The 20,063-nt window shown below is 40.0% G+C and overlaps 1 protein-coding gene and 1 pseudogene across 13 annotated transcripts in view; one reads left to right on the top strand and one right to left on the bottom strand.

Moving 5' to 3' along the window:
• The first annotated feature begins 2,409 nt into the window (after positions 1–2,409).
• Positions 2,410–20,063, top strand: part of BTRC (beta-transducin repeat containing E3 ubiquitin protein ligase) — a 165,687-nt gene continuing 148,033 nt past the window's right edge. For 7 of the 12 annotated variants that reach the window (XM_081074630.1, XM_081074629.1, XM_081074638.1 and 4 more), the window contains exon 1: positions 2,410–2,576. In XM_081074630.1, coding sequence (XP_080930756.1) covers positions 2,529–2,576 — 48 coding nt within the window. In that variant the 5' untranslated portion in view covers positions 2,410–2,528. Of the gene's footprint in view, positions 2,577–2,795; positions 2,958–20,063 lie in introns of those variants that run through there. The other 5 variants (XM_081074639.1, XM_081074635.1, XM_081074640.1 and 2 more) reach the window with 3 other exon arrangements.
• Positions 15,906–17,812, bottom strand: LOC308508190 (ferritin light chain-like; annotated as a pseudogene). The gene is made up of 2 exons: positions 17,805–17,812; positions 15,906–16,377 (listed from the first exon to the last, which is right to left on the bottom strand). The product of its transcript is annotated as a ferritin light chain-like (transcript).

Genomic DNA, 20,063 nt, shown 5'->3' with positions numbered 1-20,063 from the left:
ACTTGAGCAAGTTATTTATCTTCTACCAGTCTCATTCACTTCATCTGTACATTAAGGATAATATCTGTTTTACAGAGTTACTATGAATATTAGAGATTATGAATGTAAAATGCCTACTACAGTGCCTGGCACAAAGAGCTGATAAAGGGATAGCTGTTATCATCATCATCATAATTATTATCCCACCTATTGGTCCTAGTTTGCCTTATGGTGCTACATATATATGCCTTTCAATACTTTTGAATACTTAAATTTAGTTGTCATGTTATTCCTAAGTGTTCTTTTTTTCAGAGTAAGCATCCATCAGTATTTTCTCTTTTGGTTATCCTTCTCTTGGCTATGCTCCTGCATCTGATGTTTGTAGAACATGGTGCCTGTAACTGAACAAAGTACTCCAGGTGTGATCTAAGTGCTTCAAAACAGAGTAAGACCATAAGACTCTATTTTCCAGACACCACTCTTCAAGCTGCCTAGGACTCCTTTAGCTTTCCCCCCACCCCTTTCTTCCTCATCCCTCCCTACCCCCAGCACCCCCCCCTCCAGTTCAAGCTGTTATTTCTCAGTCTAGCTGTGTAGGACACAGCTCTCTGGCCCATGCTGGTATTATGAGCCTTATGCTCCCCCTGGCTGAGGCAGTCGGTTGCCTGTCGTTGGTGCGCTGCTCACAGCGGCTCACAGGCAGCTCTCGCCAGCTGCCCACCGCTCATGGCAGCACACGGTAGCCGAGGGCAGCTCAGGATGGTTGCCGGCCACTCACACTGCCGGCCACTCTCCAAAGCACACAGCAGCAGGTGGCAGCTCACGCCAACCTCCGGCTGCTCAGGGCAGCCCAGCTCCGGGGAGAACTGTTGTTCACAATGCTATAGAAGGCGCAGCTCACTGGCCCAAGTGGGAATCAAACCAGCAACCTGGGCATTAGGAGCACTGGGCTTCAACCACCTAAGCCACCCGGCCGGCCTTTCTTTAGCTTTTTTGGTGACCATGTCACACACTGTCTTAGTTCTATGAAAACCTCCAGGTATTTTTCATTTGAATGAGTTTTAAGTCTTCCACATTTTGCACTTGTGTAGAATTTGTTTTTAAAATTCAAGAGTAAACTTTTTATTGACTGAAAGCTTATGATGTATTAGGTATTGTGCTGAGTTCAATACATAGGGATGACTAGGACAGAGTATCAGCATATTAGAAATGCAAGCTCTACAAGACTGGGTCTATCATGTTCACTAATGAATCCCCATTTCTTGGAACGATATCTCCACACGGTTATGTGCTTACTGTTGTTGAATTAACAAATGAATAATTTACAAGGGAAGTTTTCCTTGTAAGTGAAAAGGCGGGAGTGGGAGATGAGGGTAAGGGGGATCAACTATATGGTGATGGAAGGAGAACTGACTCTGGGTGATGCACACACAATGGGATTTATAGATGATGTAATACAGAATTGTACACCTGAAATCTATGTAATTTTACTAACAATTGTCACCCCAGTAAATTAAAAAAAAAAGAAAAGGCATTTCCCCAATTCACTTGTTTTATAATTCAGATTATTATTATTTTTTACAGCCCTATCATTTTTAGACCAACCCTAGTGTTTTTTGCATCTAGGGTAGACCCAGTTTCCAAAATAAACTAGTACTGTCCCTTTCAAGGCCAAACTAAATACTTATATGCTTTATTTGCTGGATGGCCATTATATTCCACTATTGAAGGTCTTTGGTGAGTACTTGTTTGACCCTTAATGCAGGGCTTACATCTCATGGTTAGCAGTAGCAGCTCAACTTTCTGAGTGCTAACCCCCTGAGAATTTCCAGAACCGAGTTCAATGGGCCCTGACTTGGTGTGGGGGAGAATAAGGTCCTCGGGAGAAGTGTTGCTTAGGAGGACCTTGAAATTCTGCATTTGTCTGTAAGGGGCGGCCAGGTGCTTATAGGCCCAGCGCCTCTGGGTCGAAATCCATCCCGCAGAGGTCAGATATATGAAATTTAGGGGTGTCCAGTTCTCTAAAACCACAGTTAGGCAGGTCTTAGGAACTCCGTAGAGTCCTCACAGTTTTTCCCAGTATTTGGGCTACAGCTGAGGCACTGGTCGCCATCTTGCTATGAAATGCCAGGCAAGCGGTCCCTGGCGTCTTCTGGTAACCACGGAGACACCCTTGTCCCTCCCGTTTTTCAGCCTAGAGAGGCTATAAACTACGATTCCCATCAGCTGATTTCCTCTACTAGAAGGCTAGTTGTCTAGATTTAGCTTGTCAGCCACCGCGACCCTGCCGCAGTGAACCGTGGGACTTGCAGTTCGCGGTGGGACCTCACTTTCTGCTGCGTAAAGCTCCAGAACTACAAATCCCGTGAGCCAGTGAGTTTACGCATGCGCACGAAATAGCCGGTCCTCCCTGGCCCCCCTGCGGGTGCCTGAGAGGTAAGAGGGCGGAGGGAAGAAAGAGGAGGCGGGATTCAGGCGCTGCGTTGGCTGCGGCCTGGCACAAAGGGGGCGGCCCCGGCGGAGTGCAGACCCAGTGGCCCCCGGCGATTATGGACCCGGCCGAGGCGGTGCTGCAGGAAAAAGCGCTCAAGTTTATGGTGAGGAGAAGGTGCAGGCCGGGGAATGGTGTAGGCGGTGGCGGTGGCGGCATCGCTGAGGCTCGGGCCTGGGCAGCCTGTCCGCCGGAGGAGGGGGCAGCGGGACTGTGGGCCGAGGCCGGCAGCGGGGGCTGCTGAAGGGGACGGGACAGGAGCTCCAGGGAGGCAGGAGGGGGTGGTGGGGAGGACCCGCGGTGGGGGCAGCAGCTCCGCCATCTTGTGGATGAGAGGCCAAGTGACAGCGGGAGCTCAATCGGGGAGGGGGCTCCGGGAGGCGCGCGGGGCCCTGGAGGGAAAGGGGCGTGGGGACAGTTACTGAAGTGCTCGAAGGGGAGACGCGGTGAGGCCGCTGGCAGGGCCTTTCCAGTGCCAGGATTACGGGTAAGGCTTGGGAGAAGAGGTGCATTCAGAGGTGGGGAAGGGGAGCGCGGAATAGTGGGAGGAAAGAGATTGGGGGGGAGGGGGACCGGCAGGGCTAGATGCAGATGCATCTCAGGGTGGAGGAAAGCCAGCGCTGGTGCGAGACTTGTAGTTTTATAGAATGAGGGCGTAGAGCTAGCCTTTACCTTCAGGGTGCAATCCCAGCTTGGCCAAACTAATGCTGACAAACTCTGGAAAGGAAGAGGTCTTAAGAAAATAAGAACTGGGGATGGGGATCCAGGGTTATGGTGATAGTCTCTGGGAAAGGAAGGGGGGTGTTGACTATGAGCCAGAATTACAAATGTCAGAAAAGGGGGTACACACTCTACTTTGAAGGGAGAGGTTAAATATTGTAGTAAGGATGAGGAGATGAAAAGCAAGAGGTTGATTGGCCAAGGAAACCTGGGTTATACGAGATTGGGGGCAAAATTAATATTAATAGGGTAAAACAAAACAAAAGTGCTAAATTGTAGAGATAGTAACGTGGGGGCCAGGCGCTATATCACTTTCTGGGAAAGGAAAGGCGGTGGAGATTAGAATCACAAGGCCTGTGAGTGATGAGATCAGGGGAGAAATTCAGGAGATAAAGGGGGAATGTAGGTAATGGGAAATGGGAGATGTCACGATTGGTGGTTACTTATCAGTTTTAGGTTGAAGCACACAGCAGGAGCTTGGATTGAATTTTGTGGGTGTGTTTAAATCCTTTGGAGCCCAGTTTTTAAACTTTGTATCATGCTTTCCTTCTATGTTTATGTTTGGCAATTTTTTATAGTCTGATATTTGATGCTTTTAATCTGATGCTTCTTGTATATCCTAGGTGTAAAACCAGACTTTGGTGGTTACAGCTAAAGAATGATGGGATGCGTAGACTTCTACCTTAACAGGTGGCCTTAGGGGCATTGATATTATTTGCAGTCAAATCTTGCCTTTTCAGAAGTAATTGTAACCTGTCACTACAAATCTTATTTCTTAGTTATTTTGTGTCTTTGCCTGAAAAACCAAAATAAATCTAAATAAACATGGACACTAACCTAATTCCATTTAGGCTTTAACCGGCCCTATTTACAAGAATACATTTTCAGAGACTGGTCAGATTTACTAAAACTCTATTTTGTGTTAGTGCTTTCGAAAACACCTCACTAAAGTTTGAGTGTATCATCAACAAAATTCCATATTGGAGAAGGTTCTTGAGTTTGTGCCCAATGTTGAAATTCTAAAATATTAAGACAAGACTTTGACATTTTTCGGACTTCAAAAGTAAGAGGAAGTTGCTTTATATCTACAGCCAGCTTCTATATTGAAGTCAGAAAAGTGGCAGGTGCTTATTTTTATTTTCCTCCTTAGAGGTTGGCTTAATCCTAATCTTGACATTTGTGTTAGTTTTATGGAATAGTGTGATTTACAGATCATAAAGAGACATTATGAGATCATCTACTCTCAATCAGTCCTCAGTCTAGGAATATTCTCAACTACTTGATCTCTGCTTTGTACCAGTGAGTTGTATTTCAATAATGGTCAGATTCAGTTAAAGTGGATCTGGAGATGGCCATGTAGTAGTTTGCAGCTTTTAGGGCACCACGTGTTATTAAATGTTGAGTCAGTTTCCAGAGAGAGAAGCTAGTTTTTTCTTTAGTTACTTTTATTTTTGACCTTGCCTGCTATTGTGGCTGCTGTTTGAGAAAAGGTCAACTGAAAGAAGGTCACCAAGAATGTCACCTTAATAACTGAAACAGAGAATGGAGAGTTAGAGATTTGGTATTCTTTTTCAGCTCAGTAACAGCCTTATTATGAATCTGAGTAAGTCTCAACTTGCCTTTGGTCCCATTTACCCTGCTATGTAACATGTCTGTTTACTTGGAGTCAGTTTTGAGATAGGAAGATATTTTATTTGTGCTTGCACCAAGTGATTAGCACACAGTACACATGGAAGGGCTTTGCTTTTAATCAAATTGATAATTATATAGAGTGTATGGCTTTGTTTTGGCCTTATCATTCCCTCAGTTGTGAATTATGAATGATAGTTTTTTGTGTGGATGCCCTGATTTCCATAGTTTAAGAAATTGCAGTTTGTTAAAAATGCCAAGATGATATTCCCTTTTACGAATTTTGCTCATTACCACATTAATGTAGTGCTTCAGTTAGGAATTTTGCAATAAAATCTTATTAATGAAACTGCTAATTCAGAGTTACCCATAATTCACATGTGGTCTAGATTTAAATGTTTATGCTTGGATACTTGTGAAAAGTAGTTTAACTTCTAGAAACAAATGATATTAAAGCAGTAGTTTACGTTAAATAACCTATGTGCTAATATCTCTCATTCAGCTTTAGCAGGTCCTCAAGGATCTTTCCTAATACTTCCTTGGTCAACAAAATTATAATTCCTCAGAAAAGATAATTGGGAACTGGGAGTGGACCTGAGAAGAGAAATGAAAATAATTGAGGGAATGTAGGCACCATATAGGAGAGATATAGTTAAAAAAAACAAATATATATATATATATAAAATGGAAAAACAAGTTGAGGGATGAATTTTAAATTTAAGAAAATGGGCAGGTAAACCAGTTCCAGAATGTTAGAACTGGGGAAACATTTGAAACTTGGGTGAAATAATTTTAGGGCATGTAAAAGAGTTTTTTATACAGTTGAGAGATAAGTGAAACTGTATAAAAGATAACTTGCTGTATAACAAAACACCCCAAAATTTAGTAGCTTAAAAAAAACCCAATTATTTCTTTCAAATCTGTGGTTGACTGATGGGTTTTCTGCTTTACTTGGTGTTGGCAGGGGCACCCGCATGATTGGAATGTTCAAAATGACCACACTCGCGTGGCTGGCGGCTGACTGCGAGTTCAGCTGGCTCTAAAGGCCTCGAGGCCTCCTTTTTGGGGGCCTTCTCTCTCCACACGGCTTTTGGATTTCCTTAGAGCATGGTGCCGGCGCTCTAAGGAGGAGCATTCGAGGGGATAGGAAATAGAAGGCAATGAGCCAGGTCTTTCAAGTCCTAGGTTTGAAAGTCTGAGAATGTCGCTATTGGTCAAAGATAGTCAAGGGCCAGCCCAGAGTCAGAGGGAGGGGCAGTAATCTCCACCTGCAGACATGGACAGTGGCATGCATAAACACAGGGGGAAGTTGCTGGGGGCGGGGGGTATGCCCTTTTGAGACTGGCTACCACAGATGCTATTCTAGTTGGATGTTCAGGCTAAAAATACACATGGGATCAGCCATATTTGAAGGTTATAACACTAGGATTGCCTTAGAGGCATCTCTTTTTGGAGGTTAACTTCTCAAGGAACCAACATGTTCTCCTGCATGACTTGCCTTAATAATGTTACCGTAGACATAATACTGGGTGAATTAATAATGATTCAGTAACTTTTCTTATTTGCTTGAGAAGCATTATATCTAAAAGCAAGAAATTGCATTTAAAAATAAATACTCAGATTTTTCACTGTAATAGGCTTTGAAATTGGTAAGGTTGATGACCAGCTGGTTGGATGAACATTTGAAACCACTTCTTAAGTTATCAGAGTTTCTATGTATCCCTTACCTGTTCCCAATTTACATTAGCCTTCAGTTTCTTTTCGGGATACTTTTATACAGGATAGGTATTGGGGTATGAAATTACAAATTAGTGTATTTTCTTTGTATTAATTTTTTTGATTCATCTTTGTAATAGGTGCACATAATAAATTACTGGAAGTGATTTATAGATGTGGAATAAAAATTCTGTTTTGAATGGTTGTCAGAATTCTTTTATTTATTGCTAAATTAGAAAATGAACTTTCAAGAGACTACTTGTTATTCTATATTATTTGTATACTGTTTAAATCCTTAAAGAAAGGAAGCAGATAGTTTTTTTTCCTTGCTAAAGCAAGACGGCATTATGTAAGATCTTCTATTTATTTAATTTTCTTTTTCACAGTTACTCTGACCCTCAGGAGCTCACCTCATCATCTTTTCCTCTGTTGTGCCCTAGGCTGGCCCTCCTATACTCACCAACATTTGGTGACAGCCCCTAACCAGTCATTTCAGCACCAGCCCATCCTCAGCCAGCCGAGAATCTCCCCAGGTCACAGTCCCACAGGCCTTAAAATAAGGTCAATGCCACTTATAGCCTGGTGCCCAGGCTTCCCCTGCCCAGCCCCGGCCTCAGCTCAGACCACCCGTGCGTGACCTGCAGTGTCCTTCAACTCAAGACGTTTTCGTCACAGCTTTCACCTTGATTAGTGCTCACTGACCCCACTGCATGTCCCAGGGGCAAGGCAGGTGCAGAATTTATTCATCTTTGTATCTGCAGAAGCCAGCATGACTCCTGGCATGCAGTAGGCACCCAGTAAATACTTGCTCAACTTAATAACTCAGGCTGCACCGCAAATCACCACTGTCGAGGGCACCCTATCACCTCATCCTGCAGCAGGCCTTCCTTTTCATCTTTACCTTTTGGCTTTCAGTCAGCTAATTAGAATAGAAGTATGAACTCTTGCTATATATTGACCCTAACCAAAAGATATTCCTCAAGATTCTCTGAAACCCTTCATAGGAAATGTCTGTCAATGGAGAGTCAGTTAAGACAGTGGACTCAACCAGGACAAAAAGGATAGCTAAGCAAGAAGAGCGACAGAAGCCATTTTTCCTTTTCAGAGGTCCTCGAGCTAAAATCTTGATCATGTATAGATAAGATTATATTATGGTAAATAGCATTACAATAAAAAAAATGAAATTGAAGAAAGAAAAAAAGTGTTTCTGTGGTATTAAAATATTTTGAACTCCCATGTACTTTCTAGCAATATTTTAGTAGAGCACAGAAGTGCTTTCTAAATGTTTATTAGAATTCATTGAGGATAAAACAGACAATATTTACCAAAGTTTAACAACTTGGTCACTATAAAGAAAACTTCTTAATAAATCAATCCCAGCATCCTAAAATTGGCAATAGAAGTGGAAAATCTCTATGAAAATGTCCACTGGATCTTAACAATTTTAGCTAGCATTCCACGTGATTCACCTTGTACTCTCTGGATAATTCCCTTTAGTTTCTCAAAGCCTGATAAGAAAGAGTGAGAACATTTTACCAGAGGCTCAGAGATAACAGTGGAATAGATACTGAGAGTAATGTTGAACTAAGAATATGATTTGTCTCTGGGGCACTATTATCTTATTTTCTGGATTGCCTTCATATGTGGCCAGTTGGGGAGTGGGGAGCAAGGGAGCAAAAGCCACAGAGCTGGGAGAGAATTCCTGTGTGCTTGAGGTAAAACTTTGGAGCTGGAATTTCCTTCTGAGGTCTTGCTCTTTCCTGAGATTCGGCTCTCCTTTCGGGTCTACTTGCTTTCCTATTCTCAGGCTTCTGACCTGAGCTGACTGTTAATAGCAGGATAACCATAGTAGTAGAAGTGGGAGAGTTGTGTGTTTTGTTTTATTTAAATATGGTCAACCATAAGTAACAGTTATCATTTATTTATTGTTTATTGTGTGCTGTTCTAAATGCTCTTCTAACTTTTTTACATATATTATTTCATTTATTTCTCCTAATCTGTAAGAGATTCAATACTATTGTTACCCCATTTTTCAGATGAGAAAACTGATTCCACAGAGGTTAAGTAACTTGTACAAAGTCACTCTGCTAACAAGAAGCCTGAGGTCAAACCCTGGCAGTCTGACTTGAGACCCTGACTTAAACTATAGTATTTCATCCTTGAAGAGCAGAGAAACAATGGAATATGATGGCAATTTCTTTGCTTGTCAGGTGGTGGCTGGAGTGGAAGAGTTACTATAGATTTTATACATACAGATTTTCTGATCATTTGAATTACTGAGGAAATGGAATAAAACTTTACAGTTGTCATAGTATCATTGTATCAGATAGTTATTGCTGTGTGATAAAGAACCACAAAATATGTTGTACAGCGATAGATACTTATTTGCATGAATATGTGGATTTGCTAGGTATTGGATGATATAGGCTGGGATTAGTTGGGTGGCTCTGAACTTGGCTGCTTATTCAGGACTGTTCCACTTGTCATTTTGGGACTCAGACCAAAGAGGCAATGACTTCCCTGGCAAAGCTCTTCTCATAGCTATAGCAAAGGCAAAATAAAGCAAGTGCAATTGTTCGAGTGCCCTTCAATCATTTGTTGTATCACACCTGCGAATATTCCATTAACCAAAGCAAGTCACATGGTCAAGCCCAAAGTCAAGGGGCAGCAGGGAGTAATTTGCACAATAATCTACTATAGTAACAATAATCTATGATAATCTAGTACAGTTGGTTTATAGAAGAATGATCAAATGCTTATTGTGATAGCTATTGTACTATTTTTCTGCTTTCCATTGTTGGCATTGTCCTGACTAGCACTTTCTCATTTTGGTTATTGAACGACACCTGTTGGTTGGATACTCCAAGAATCACAATTTAATACAGCAGATAGCTTTGCATTCATGTTATGTAGGGAAAAAAGGCATATAGAAATCATCAGAATCTTGACTTTAGTCCACAGTAATGTCTTGAAAAGTTTATCAATATCATAATGCTATTCTTTCCTTGGGGAGGATAAAGTTGATGTTACTCCAGTGGTGTTTGCAACAGAATTTGAATCAAGGTCACACATAATTCCCTAGCAACTCCCTTGGCAGCAGGTTTAGAGCTCTTCAGCCCCTTCGCTGCACCTAGACTTAAGGCTGCAAAGGTATGTGCTGATCTTTTCAGATGTCTGGGACATTCAGGTTTTCTCTGAAAAGTCACGGAGACATGCAGGAACTGTAGCGTGTGGATAATGTTTTTACAGCACAGATGCATTCATTAATCCTTGTCCTCAGGAAGTACTATACTAAACTAAGCTGTTAATGTGATTATTTGTGAATTGCTGGATTATGGGAACTATTTCAAAATATTTAATGTGAAAATGTTCAAGTAAACACAAAAAAAGAATTACTTAGGTTATTTTTCTTTTCTTCACATTCTTTAATGTGTTCTAAATTTTTCTACAGTGAATATTGTTTTGAAACAGAAAAATTAAAATGTAGTATATTGAGAGTATATGTTTATTGAACGAGTACCTCAAACGAGCACCTGCACTTGATGGTGGATTGCAGTGTAGCAGGTACACTGGCCTGTGGACGCACGTGGTGGCTTGAACAGGCACCTCGCTCTGAGCTCATTTTCTTAAACTGGAAATTGGCTCTCTGTAGTCTTACCTACTTAAAAAGGGTCTCTTTCTCTTTTTCTCTTCTCAGTGCATTGTAAATTGTAAATTACCATGTATAACATGTTAATTAATAATTTACACTGTAAAACTCCCATATATGTATCCAAGATTTTCAGTGGAAATTTAGGACTATACGTACCTGAATTGTGTTGGAGTTTTGCATTTTCCTGTTAAATAAATAGTACTTGGCAGAATCAGTGGGCTGAGAACTGAAGTTGAGACCATAATAGTTGGCATGCAACCTGATTTGAAAAAATATGAACATAAACTGAGTGCAAAACATGTCACATGTGGAAGGAGGTGGTTATGGGGGTAGGTGGGGATGACGATACACAGTTAAATAAAACTTCCGTCTGCTCTAGAACTTTACGATCTATTGAAAAGATAGGCATTTGTAAATCTCTTTAAGGCACACTTTGGTAAATGCCAAAATAGAGGCACAAAGGGCTATAGAAGTTAAGGGAGGGGAAGTTAGTTTTAACTGGAGAGATCTTTGGAAGTTTTGTGGAAGAAGAAAGCTTCATATTGGATCTTAGAGAATAGATTTTGACAAACTTGTTTCTGAGACAGGCAATTCCAGGAAGAGGGAGTAGTTTGGGCAAAGGCCAGATGATCAGGAGATGGGCAGGCATAGGGTAAGTAGATAGGTATGGCTTGACCATAAGGTGCATAGAAAACAAGAAAGAAAACAAACAAGATAGGTTGGGAGGCTGGGGAGTTTGGACTGAATCCCGTTTGTATTTAAGAAGAATATTCTAATGTACTTTGTGTATGTATGTGTCTGTGTAAGCTTTTTATTGAAGTAAAATAAATATATAAAAAAGGGTACAAGTCATTAAGTATGCAGCTCATTGGATTTTTACCCAGTGATCATGTCTATGTAACCATTATCTTATATCTATAGATTAGTGTTAACTTATTGATATTCAACCTCATATAAATGGAATCATTCCAGTATATATTCTTTAGTGTCTGGCATCTTTTGTCCCACATTGTGTGTAAGAAGTTTCATTCACGTTGTTGTTAGTTGTAGTATGTTCATTCTTATTGCTATGTAGTATTCCACTATGTGAATATACTTCAAATTTTTAGCCATTCGGTTGATGGATATTTGGGTTATTTCCTTTTTGGCTACTGTGAATTGTGCTATTATGGATAATCTTGTATATGTCTTTTCTTGAATATATAAGCACATATTTCTGTTTGGTATTTACCTAGGTGTATAAATGCTGGATCATAGGGTATGGAAGTGTTTAGCTTTAGTAGGTACTGGAAACTATTTTTTATTTTACACTTCCTACATTAGTATATGAGTTCCAGTTGTCCTTCCTTCCTTCCTTCCTTCCTTCCTTCCTTCCTTCCTTCCTTCCTTCCTTCCTTCCTTCCTTCCTTCCTTCCTTCCTTCCTTTATTGGGGTGACAATTGTTAGTAAAATTACATAGATTTCAGGTACAATTCTGTATTACATCATCTATAAATCCCATTGTGTGTTCACCACCCAGAGTCAGTTCTCCTTCCATCACCATATATTTGATCCCCCTTACCCTCATCTCCCACCCCCCACCACCCTTACCCTCTGGTAACCACTAAACTATTGTCTGTGTCTATGAGTTTTTGTTTCTCATTTGTTTGTCTTGTTCTCTTGTTGTTTTTGGTTTATATACCACATATCAGTGAAATCATAGGGTTCTCTGCTTTTTCTGTCTGACTTATTTCGCTTAGCATTATGCTCTCAAGATCCATCCATGTTGTCACAAATGTTCCTATATCATCTTTTCTTACCACCGAATAGTATTCCATTGTGTATATATACCACAACTTTATCCATTCATCTATCGAAGGACACTTAGGTTGTTTCCATGTCTTGGCCACCGTAAACAAAGCTGCAATGAACATTGGAGCACACGTGTCTTTATAGATAAATGTTTTCAGATTTTTTGGGTAGATACCCAGGAGAGGGATTACTGGGTCATCTGGTAATTCTATTTTTAATTTTTTGAGGAACCTCCACACTGCCTTCCATAGCGGCTGCACCAGTCTGCGCTCCCACCAACAGTGTCTGAGGGTTCCTTTTTCTCCACAGCCTCTCCAACACTTGTTACTATTTGTCTTGTTGATGATAGCCATTCTGACTGGTATTAGGTGATACCTCATTGTGGTTTTTATTTGCATTTCTCTGATGATTAGTGACTGTGAGCATTTTTTCATATGTCTATTTGCCATTTGTATGTCCTCTTTGGAGAAATGTCTCTTCAGGTCGTCTGCCCATTTTTCAGTTGGGTTGTTTGTTTTTCTCTTGTTGAGTTTCATGAGTTCCTTGTATATTTCGGACATTAGCCCCTTATCGGAGGCACTGTTTGTAAAAATCTTCTCCCATTCAGTCGGTTGCCTCTTTATTTTGTTGATGGTTTCTTTTGCTGTGCAGAAGCTTTTAAATTTCATATAGTCCCATTCGTTTATTTTAGCTTTTACTTCCATTGCCTTTGGAGTCAAATTCATAAAATGCTCTTTGAACCCAAGGTCCATAAGTTTAGTACCTATGTTTTCTTCTATGCAGTTTATTGTGTCAGGTCTTATGCTTAAGTCTTTGATCCATTTTGAATTAATTTTGGTACATGGTGACAGACAGCAGTCCAGTTTCATTCTTTTGCACGTGGTGTCCAATTCTCCCAGCACCATTTATTGAAGAGGCTGTCTTTTCTCCATTGTATGTTTTTTGCTTCTTTGTCAAAAATTATCTGTTGATATTTATGTGGTTTTATTTCTGGGTTCTCAATTCTATTCCATCGGTCTATGTGTCTGTTTTTCTGCCAATACAATGCTGTTTTAATTATTGTAGCCCTGTAGTACAAGCTAAAGTCAGGGAGTGTGATACCTCCAGTATTGTTCTTTTTTTTTAATATTGCTTTGGCTATTCGGGGTCTTTTGTGGTTCCAAACAAATCTGATGATTTTTTGTTCTATTTCTTTAAAAAATGCCATTGGGATTTTGATGGGGATTGCATTAAATCTGTATATTGCTTTGGGTAATATGGCCATTTTAACTATGTTGATTCTTCCAATCCATGAGCATGGAATGTCTTTCCATTTCTTTGTGTCTTCAATTTCTTTCAAAAATGTCTTATAGTTTTCAGCATATAGGTCCTTCACATCCTTGGTTAAGTTTATTCCTAGGTATTTTATTCTTTTTGCTGCAATTGCAAAAGGAATTGTTTTTTGTATTTCTTTTTCTGAGATTTCATTGTTAGTATATAGGAATGCAATGGAGTTTTGTACATTCATTTTGTAGCCGGCAACTTTACTGTATTCGTTGATTGTTTCTAATAGCTTTTTGGTGGAGTCTTTAGGGTTTTCTATATATAGCATTATGTCATCTGCAAAGAGTGACGATTTAACTTCTTCATTCCCAATTTGGATGCCTTTTATTTCTTTCTCTTGCTTGATTGCTCTGGCAAGGATTTCCAACACTGTGTTGAAAAGCAGAGGTGATAGGGGACAGCCCTGTCGTGTTCCCGAACTTAGAGCAAAGGGCTTCAGTTTTTCACCATTAATTATGAGATTAGCTGAGGGCTTATCAAATATGGCCTTTATTATGTTAAGGTATTTTCCTTCTATACCTATTTTTATTAAGTGTTTTAATCATAAATGGATGTTGTATCTTGTCACATGCTTTTTCTGCATTAATTGATATAATCATATGATTTTTGTCCTTTATTTTGTTTATGTGATGTATCACATTGATGGATTTGCGGATGTTAAACCATCCTTATGCCCCAGGGATGAAGCCCACTTGGTCGTGGTGAATAATCTTTTTAATGCATTGTTGTGCACATTCTTATAACACTCACTTGGTGTTGTCTTTTTCATTTTAGATTAGTGGTTATTGTCTTACTGTTTTAATTTACATTTCCTTAATGACTATTGTAAACAAGCACCTTTTTAGGCTTATTGGCTGTTTAGATGTATCCTCTTTTTGTGAAGTTGTCTGTTCAATCCTTGGTCATTTTTTTCTATTGGATTGTCTGCCTGTTTCTTATTGATTCATTCCTTATACAGTAGTCCCCCCTTACCTGCAGAGGATATGTTCCAAGACCCCCAGTGGATGCCTGAAACTGTGGATAGTACTGAACCCTGTATATACTGGCTTTTCCTATACATTCATACCTGTGATAAAGTTTAATTTATAAATTAGGCACAGTAGAAGATTAACAATAATAACTAATAAAATAAATAATTGTAATCTACTGTAATAAAAGTTATGTGAACATTGTCTCAAAATATCTTCTTATACTCACCCTTTTTATAATGATGTGAGATGATACAATGCCAATGTATTGAGATAAAGTGAGGTACTCAGAACGGCATGCAATTTAAAACCTATGAATTGTTTCTTTCTGGAATTTTCCATTTAATATTTTCAGACCACAGTTGACCTTGGGTAACAAACTGCCAAACGTGAAACTGGATAAGGGAGGACTACTGTATTCTGAAAAATACAAATCTTTCGTCAAGGAAACGGTGTTTTTGTAGGAACACAATGTTTTGTTTTCACTTTTTCACTTGAGAACAGTAAAAGATGTCAAAAATTTTGTACTACCTTCACAGCATTTACAAGGTTAGCATGTTTTTTTTTCTACATACCAATACTTGAAAAAGAATCACCACTATTAGCACCATCATTTTATAAAAGAAAGATTTACTTTAATGCCACAAAAGTAGAAAGGATATAATCTCAGAATGAAGGAAACTCTGAGGTAGGCAGACTAAGGTACCCTTACTCCCTAAAAAGTCCAGTCTAATCCTTAGAACCTGTGAATATGTTAAATGACATTGCCAAGGGGCATTAAGTTTGCTAATCAGTTGACCTTAAGATAGATAGATTATCCTGGATTATCTGGGGTAGGCCCAGTGTAATCACAGGGACTTTAAATGTGTAAGAGGGAGGCAGAAGAGGGTGTCAGTCAGAGTGATAGTATGTGAGAACACAATCCTCTGTTGCTGGCTTTAACATGAGGGAAGAGAGCCATAGCCAAGGGCTGTGAGCAGCCTCTAGGAGCTGGAATGGACAAGCTAGAGCCTCCAGAACAGATCACAGCCCCATCAACACCTTGATTTTGGTTCAGTGAGACCCATTTCAGACTTCTGAACTACAGAACTGTAAAATAATAAACTTAGGTTATTTTATTGTTATTTTTATTGTTATTTTTATTGCACACACACACACACACACACACATAGTATCTTTATTTTTAGTGTTTGGTAACTATTCAGTGCAGTTCTTTCTCTTAACATTTAATTTTGAATGAACTTCAGAATTGTGGAAAAGTTTAAAGTACAACGCAAATGGCATTTTTCCTGAAACATTTGAGGGTAAATTGTCACATCATCACCAAATGCTTTAGTGTATATTTTCTACAAACAAGGACATTCTACATAACTATAATATAACCATCAAAATTGGGAAGTTAACATACAGTACAATTACAGATCTAACCCTTAGACCCCATTAAAACTTTGCCAGTTCTGGTAATGTTCTCTTTTTTTGCTTCAGAAAGCTTTATTGTTTTAGTCTGGTCCATGGCATTCGAGAGGGCTCTGGGGTGGTTAGAAGGGTGCCTCGTAGTGGTAGGGAGAGGCTCAGGCAGAAGCCCAGCACCAGGGGGATGTAGAGCCCCTCCAAGTCTTCTGGGCTCCAAAGGCTCCTAGTCATGCTTGAGGGTGAGCCTTTTGAAGAGATACTTGCCCAGCTCCGCCTGGGGGCCGGCCAGCCTTGGGGAGGTTAGTCAGGTGGTCGCCCATCTTGATGAGTTTTGCCTCCTCGTCTAGGAAGTGGCTCTCTGGGAGTGACAGAGATGGGGGCTCTGTGCGGGCAGAACCCAGGCCTGCAGATCCAAAGGGCCTAGTTCAGGTTCTTCTCCATGACCGTGGTGGCTTCCATGGCATCCTGAGTTTTACCCCTGTCATCTTGGGAAGGTTTCTGCAGATCCCGGCAGAGGGCGTGGCAGCCGTGCTGGTTTTGCATCTTTGAGAGACGCTTGGCGCCTTCGTGCTTCTTGGTGGAAGAGGTGGCCCACATCCTTCAGAGCCACATTGTCCTGGTCAAAATAGAAGCCCAGAGAGAGGTAGGTGTAGGAGGCCCGCAGGTGCAGGCTGACCAGGCGGCTGACAGTGGCCCTTAATGGAATAATGCTGAGGAACTTGGGAGTTCAGGGTTCCTCGGCAATAAGGAATGAAGCTCAAAAAATGGTGTTTGCTGGTCTTGGAGGCTGGATGGCTGAGATGTTTTTGAAGGTTGTGACTGGAAAAGACATTAGAAGGTGGTGGGAGGCTGGAAGAAGGGGGATCCCTGGGACTGTTTCATCTGAACACTGTTGAAGCAAGAGGCAGATGTGGGGGACCTCCGAGGGTACTGCCTCCATAATGTTCCTTATAACACAAGGATCCAACCCAAAATCATGCATTGAATTAATGTCATGTTTCTTTAGTTTCCTTTAATCTGGAATGGGTCCTTCCTTAATTTTCTTTGATTTTCATGACTGGCAGTTTTGAAGATTATAGGCTAGTTATTTTGTAGATTGGTCTCTCAATTTTGATTGATGATGTTTCCTCATGATGATATGAAGGTTATATATTCTTGGCAGAAGTCCCACAGAAGTGATGCTGAGTTCTCTTTGTAATAAGTATGAGAAGGTATTTTGGAAACATGTAACTATTCAATTCATCAGATATTCATTCAATATATATTTATAGCAGAATGGACTTAAGAACTCCTGTCTTATTTGATGGATTATAATCTAATACTGTCATTTATTTGGATGCTTATAAATTGTTCTCTATTTGGCCAGTGAGTGTTTTCAAGCTGATTCCTTTGTCTTTTTTATGTATTCCCATTATTCTTTGAGCATTTTCTTATTTTCTGGTAAAAGAAGATATTAGGCTCATCTTGTACTTTTTTGCTTCAGCTCTGGAATCAGTAATTTCTTCAAGGAGCCCTGGTTTCTTTTAGTAGAAAATGATATTTGGAAGTCAAGGTCTGGGTGTCAGGTGTGCTCATTGCTGTTGGGTTGTCATTGCTCCCAGGCCCACTCCCTGGACAGAGGTAGGAAACATATGTATATGTAAACACACACACACACACACACACACCACTCAATTTTATCTACCTATTTATTTAAAACCATGAATTCACACTGATACCTCCAATTCTAGTCTAACACTGCAGGGTTCATTCAATAGTTTCCTTTTATAATTTTACCTCCCTTTTCTGATAGTTGGCTCTTATTATCCGCAACATATTTTCTTAATCAACCCTCCAAGATGTGACAAATCTCTTCTGTTCTTGCTGTTCCTGATACCCACCACATGGATGCCATCCTTACTTTACCAGGCTCTAAAATCCCATATCAGGCTGCTGTCCCTACCCCCGTGTTTGAACACCTTTTCACGTCAGGCTCTGATACCCTGCACTAGGTTGCTCTCCTCACTCCATTTGGACTCCAGCACCCTGTGTTGGGCTACCAAGGGTGCTGTAGTCCTGTATGGACATCCTCTTTATTCTGCTAGGGATCTGACTTACTACAGTAGATCACTGCTGATCCTACCACTTCATCTCGTGTAGACACCTGTTTTGCTTGGCCCTAACCAAATTGAATACAGGTTTTTCATCTTGCAAAACTGAAAGTAGTATTCATTAAATAACAACTCTCCAGTTCCCTCTCCCCTCAGCCCCTGGCAACCACCATTCTGCTATGTTTCTATGGATTTGAGTGCTCTAGATACCTCATATAAATGGAATCGTACAGTGTTAGTCTTTTTGTGTGACTAGCTTATTTTTCATAGCATAATGTGCTCAGGGTTCATCCATGTTGTAGCATGTGTCAGAATTGCCTTCCTTTTTAAGGCGGAATGATAGTCTATGGTATATACATGCCACATTTTGTTTGTCCATTCTTCTCTTGCCAGACAGGATACTTCCACCTTTCGGCTATTGTGAATACTGCTGCTCTGACCGTGGGTCTACAAATATCTCTTCAAGACTCTGAAAAGCATTATTGTTTTACCTTTTACGATTAGATCTACACTCCATCTGGAATTAATTTTTGTGTTTGGCATGAGGTAGACAACAGAATTCTGTTTTTTTTTCCTTTTATATCCAATTGATCCAGTGCCATTTATTGAAAAGATTGCTCTTTCTCTGTTGCATTGCATTGTCACTTGTTATATACTATCTGTCTGTGTGTGTGGGCCTGTTTCTAGGACTCTATGTTCTGTTCTATTGGTCTATTTAGTCTTGTGCCAATATCACACTTTCTTAATTATTGTATTTTTATATCAATTCTTGATATCTAAGAGTATATGTCCTCCTCTACCCCTACCCCTCTGCAAAATTGCATTAGCCATTCTTGGCTCTTTGTATTTCCATACACCAGGAGGTGCCAAAAATATGTATACACATGACTTGTATTCATCTTTCGTTGTTGGTATATATTGAGTATTACGATTTTAATACAATTTTTTCAATTCTTAAAATGTGTATACATTTTTTTGGGCACAATCTGTATATTGAAATCAGCTTGTTAATTTCCACAAAACATCCTGCTGTGGTTTTTATTGGAATTACATTCTACATATTTGGGGAGAACTAAAATCTTAACACTATTAAGTTTTACAATCCATGAAAATGGTATGTCTTTTTATTTATTTGGGTCTTTAATTTCTCTATGTAGAAGTTTTTGTACATCCATTGTTAGATTTATTCTTAGGTACTTGGTGTTTTTCAATGCTATTTTTAAAATTTAATTTTCTGTTTGATGCTGATAGTGTAAAGGTTTTAAATACGAGGTCCTCATTCAAGGTATAAACACATGGGAGTACTTTTTTCTGAAAAGTCTGTAATTTACATCTGAATCTGATTCCCACTGGGAACAGTAACAACAAAGAGGATTAAATACCACTTTAGCAGTTTGATTTACAGTGTATTGGACTAGGGAGCAAGGAACAGTCAGAGTCAAGGAGGGCACTTAAAGGCTGTATAATAGTCTAGGCAAGAAGCCATGTGGGCTTGGGCTAGGGCAGCAGGTATGGACAGAAGGAAAGACATGTAAGGGATATTCTGGAGACAGAATGAATAAGGTTGGCCTGGAGTAGGATAGGAGAAGTGAAAAAAAAAGTAAAATATGGCTGCTGTCAGGCATGTTCAGGGCATTTAGTTAAAGGGACGGTTGCCATAGCAATAGGTATGGGAAAATGAGTGTTTGGTGAGTAACGATGTTGGAGTAGTCCCCAACTTTAATAAGAAGACTAAATTTAAGACATTCACATAGATAAATGATATAATATTTGGGGTTTGCTTTGAGATTTGGAAGGTGAAAAGCTGAGTGATGAGGTGATTCATTATATACTATCCCATACTTTTCTGTGTATAGGTATAAATGTATTCATGATAAGGTTAAAAAGGAAAGATTTATTCACAGAGAGTGAGCTACACTGAAATTCTCTGGACCAGCTCTACTCAAATTCCTGTGTGACAGAAATATCAAGATTCATGTAAACATGACGTTTGGTTTTTGAGTAATTTCGTAATCACTGTCTATTGTACTGGGGACACTGTTTTATGAAGATTAGCCAGATAAGGAGGTCCAAAGCTACAAAGCTAGGCCAGGCTAACCGAGGTAGGCCAAGAGCTTGGGGTGGCCAGCAGTGGAGAGGAGAATTAGCCAGGCAGATGGAACATGATATTTACTGGCAACCCAACCAGATTTGTGGACTCAGTGAAGTTTAGCAAGGGCAGGATATACTTTCATGGGGAGATAGTGACAAGGAGTCTGGGTACAGATATTCTGGGGGAGATCCAGACAGGC

This window comes from Rhinolophus hipposideros (genome assembly GCF_964194185.1).
Source record: "Rhinolophus hipposideros genome assembly, chromosome: 15".
Lineage (NCBI taxonomy): Eukaryota > Metazoa > Chordata > Mammalia > Chiroptera > Rhinolophidae > Rhinolophus > Rhinolophus hipposideros.
This window is presented reverse-complemented; position numbering and strand designations above follow the sequence as displayed.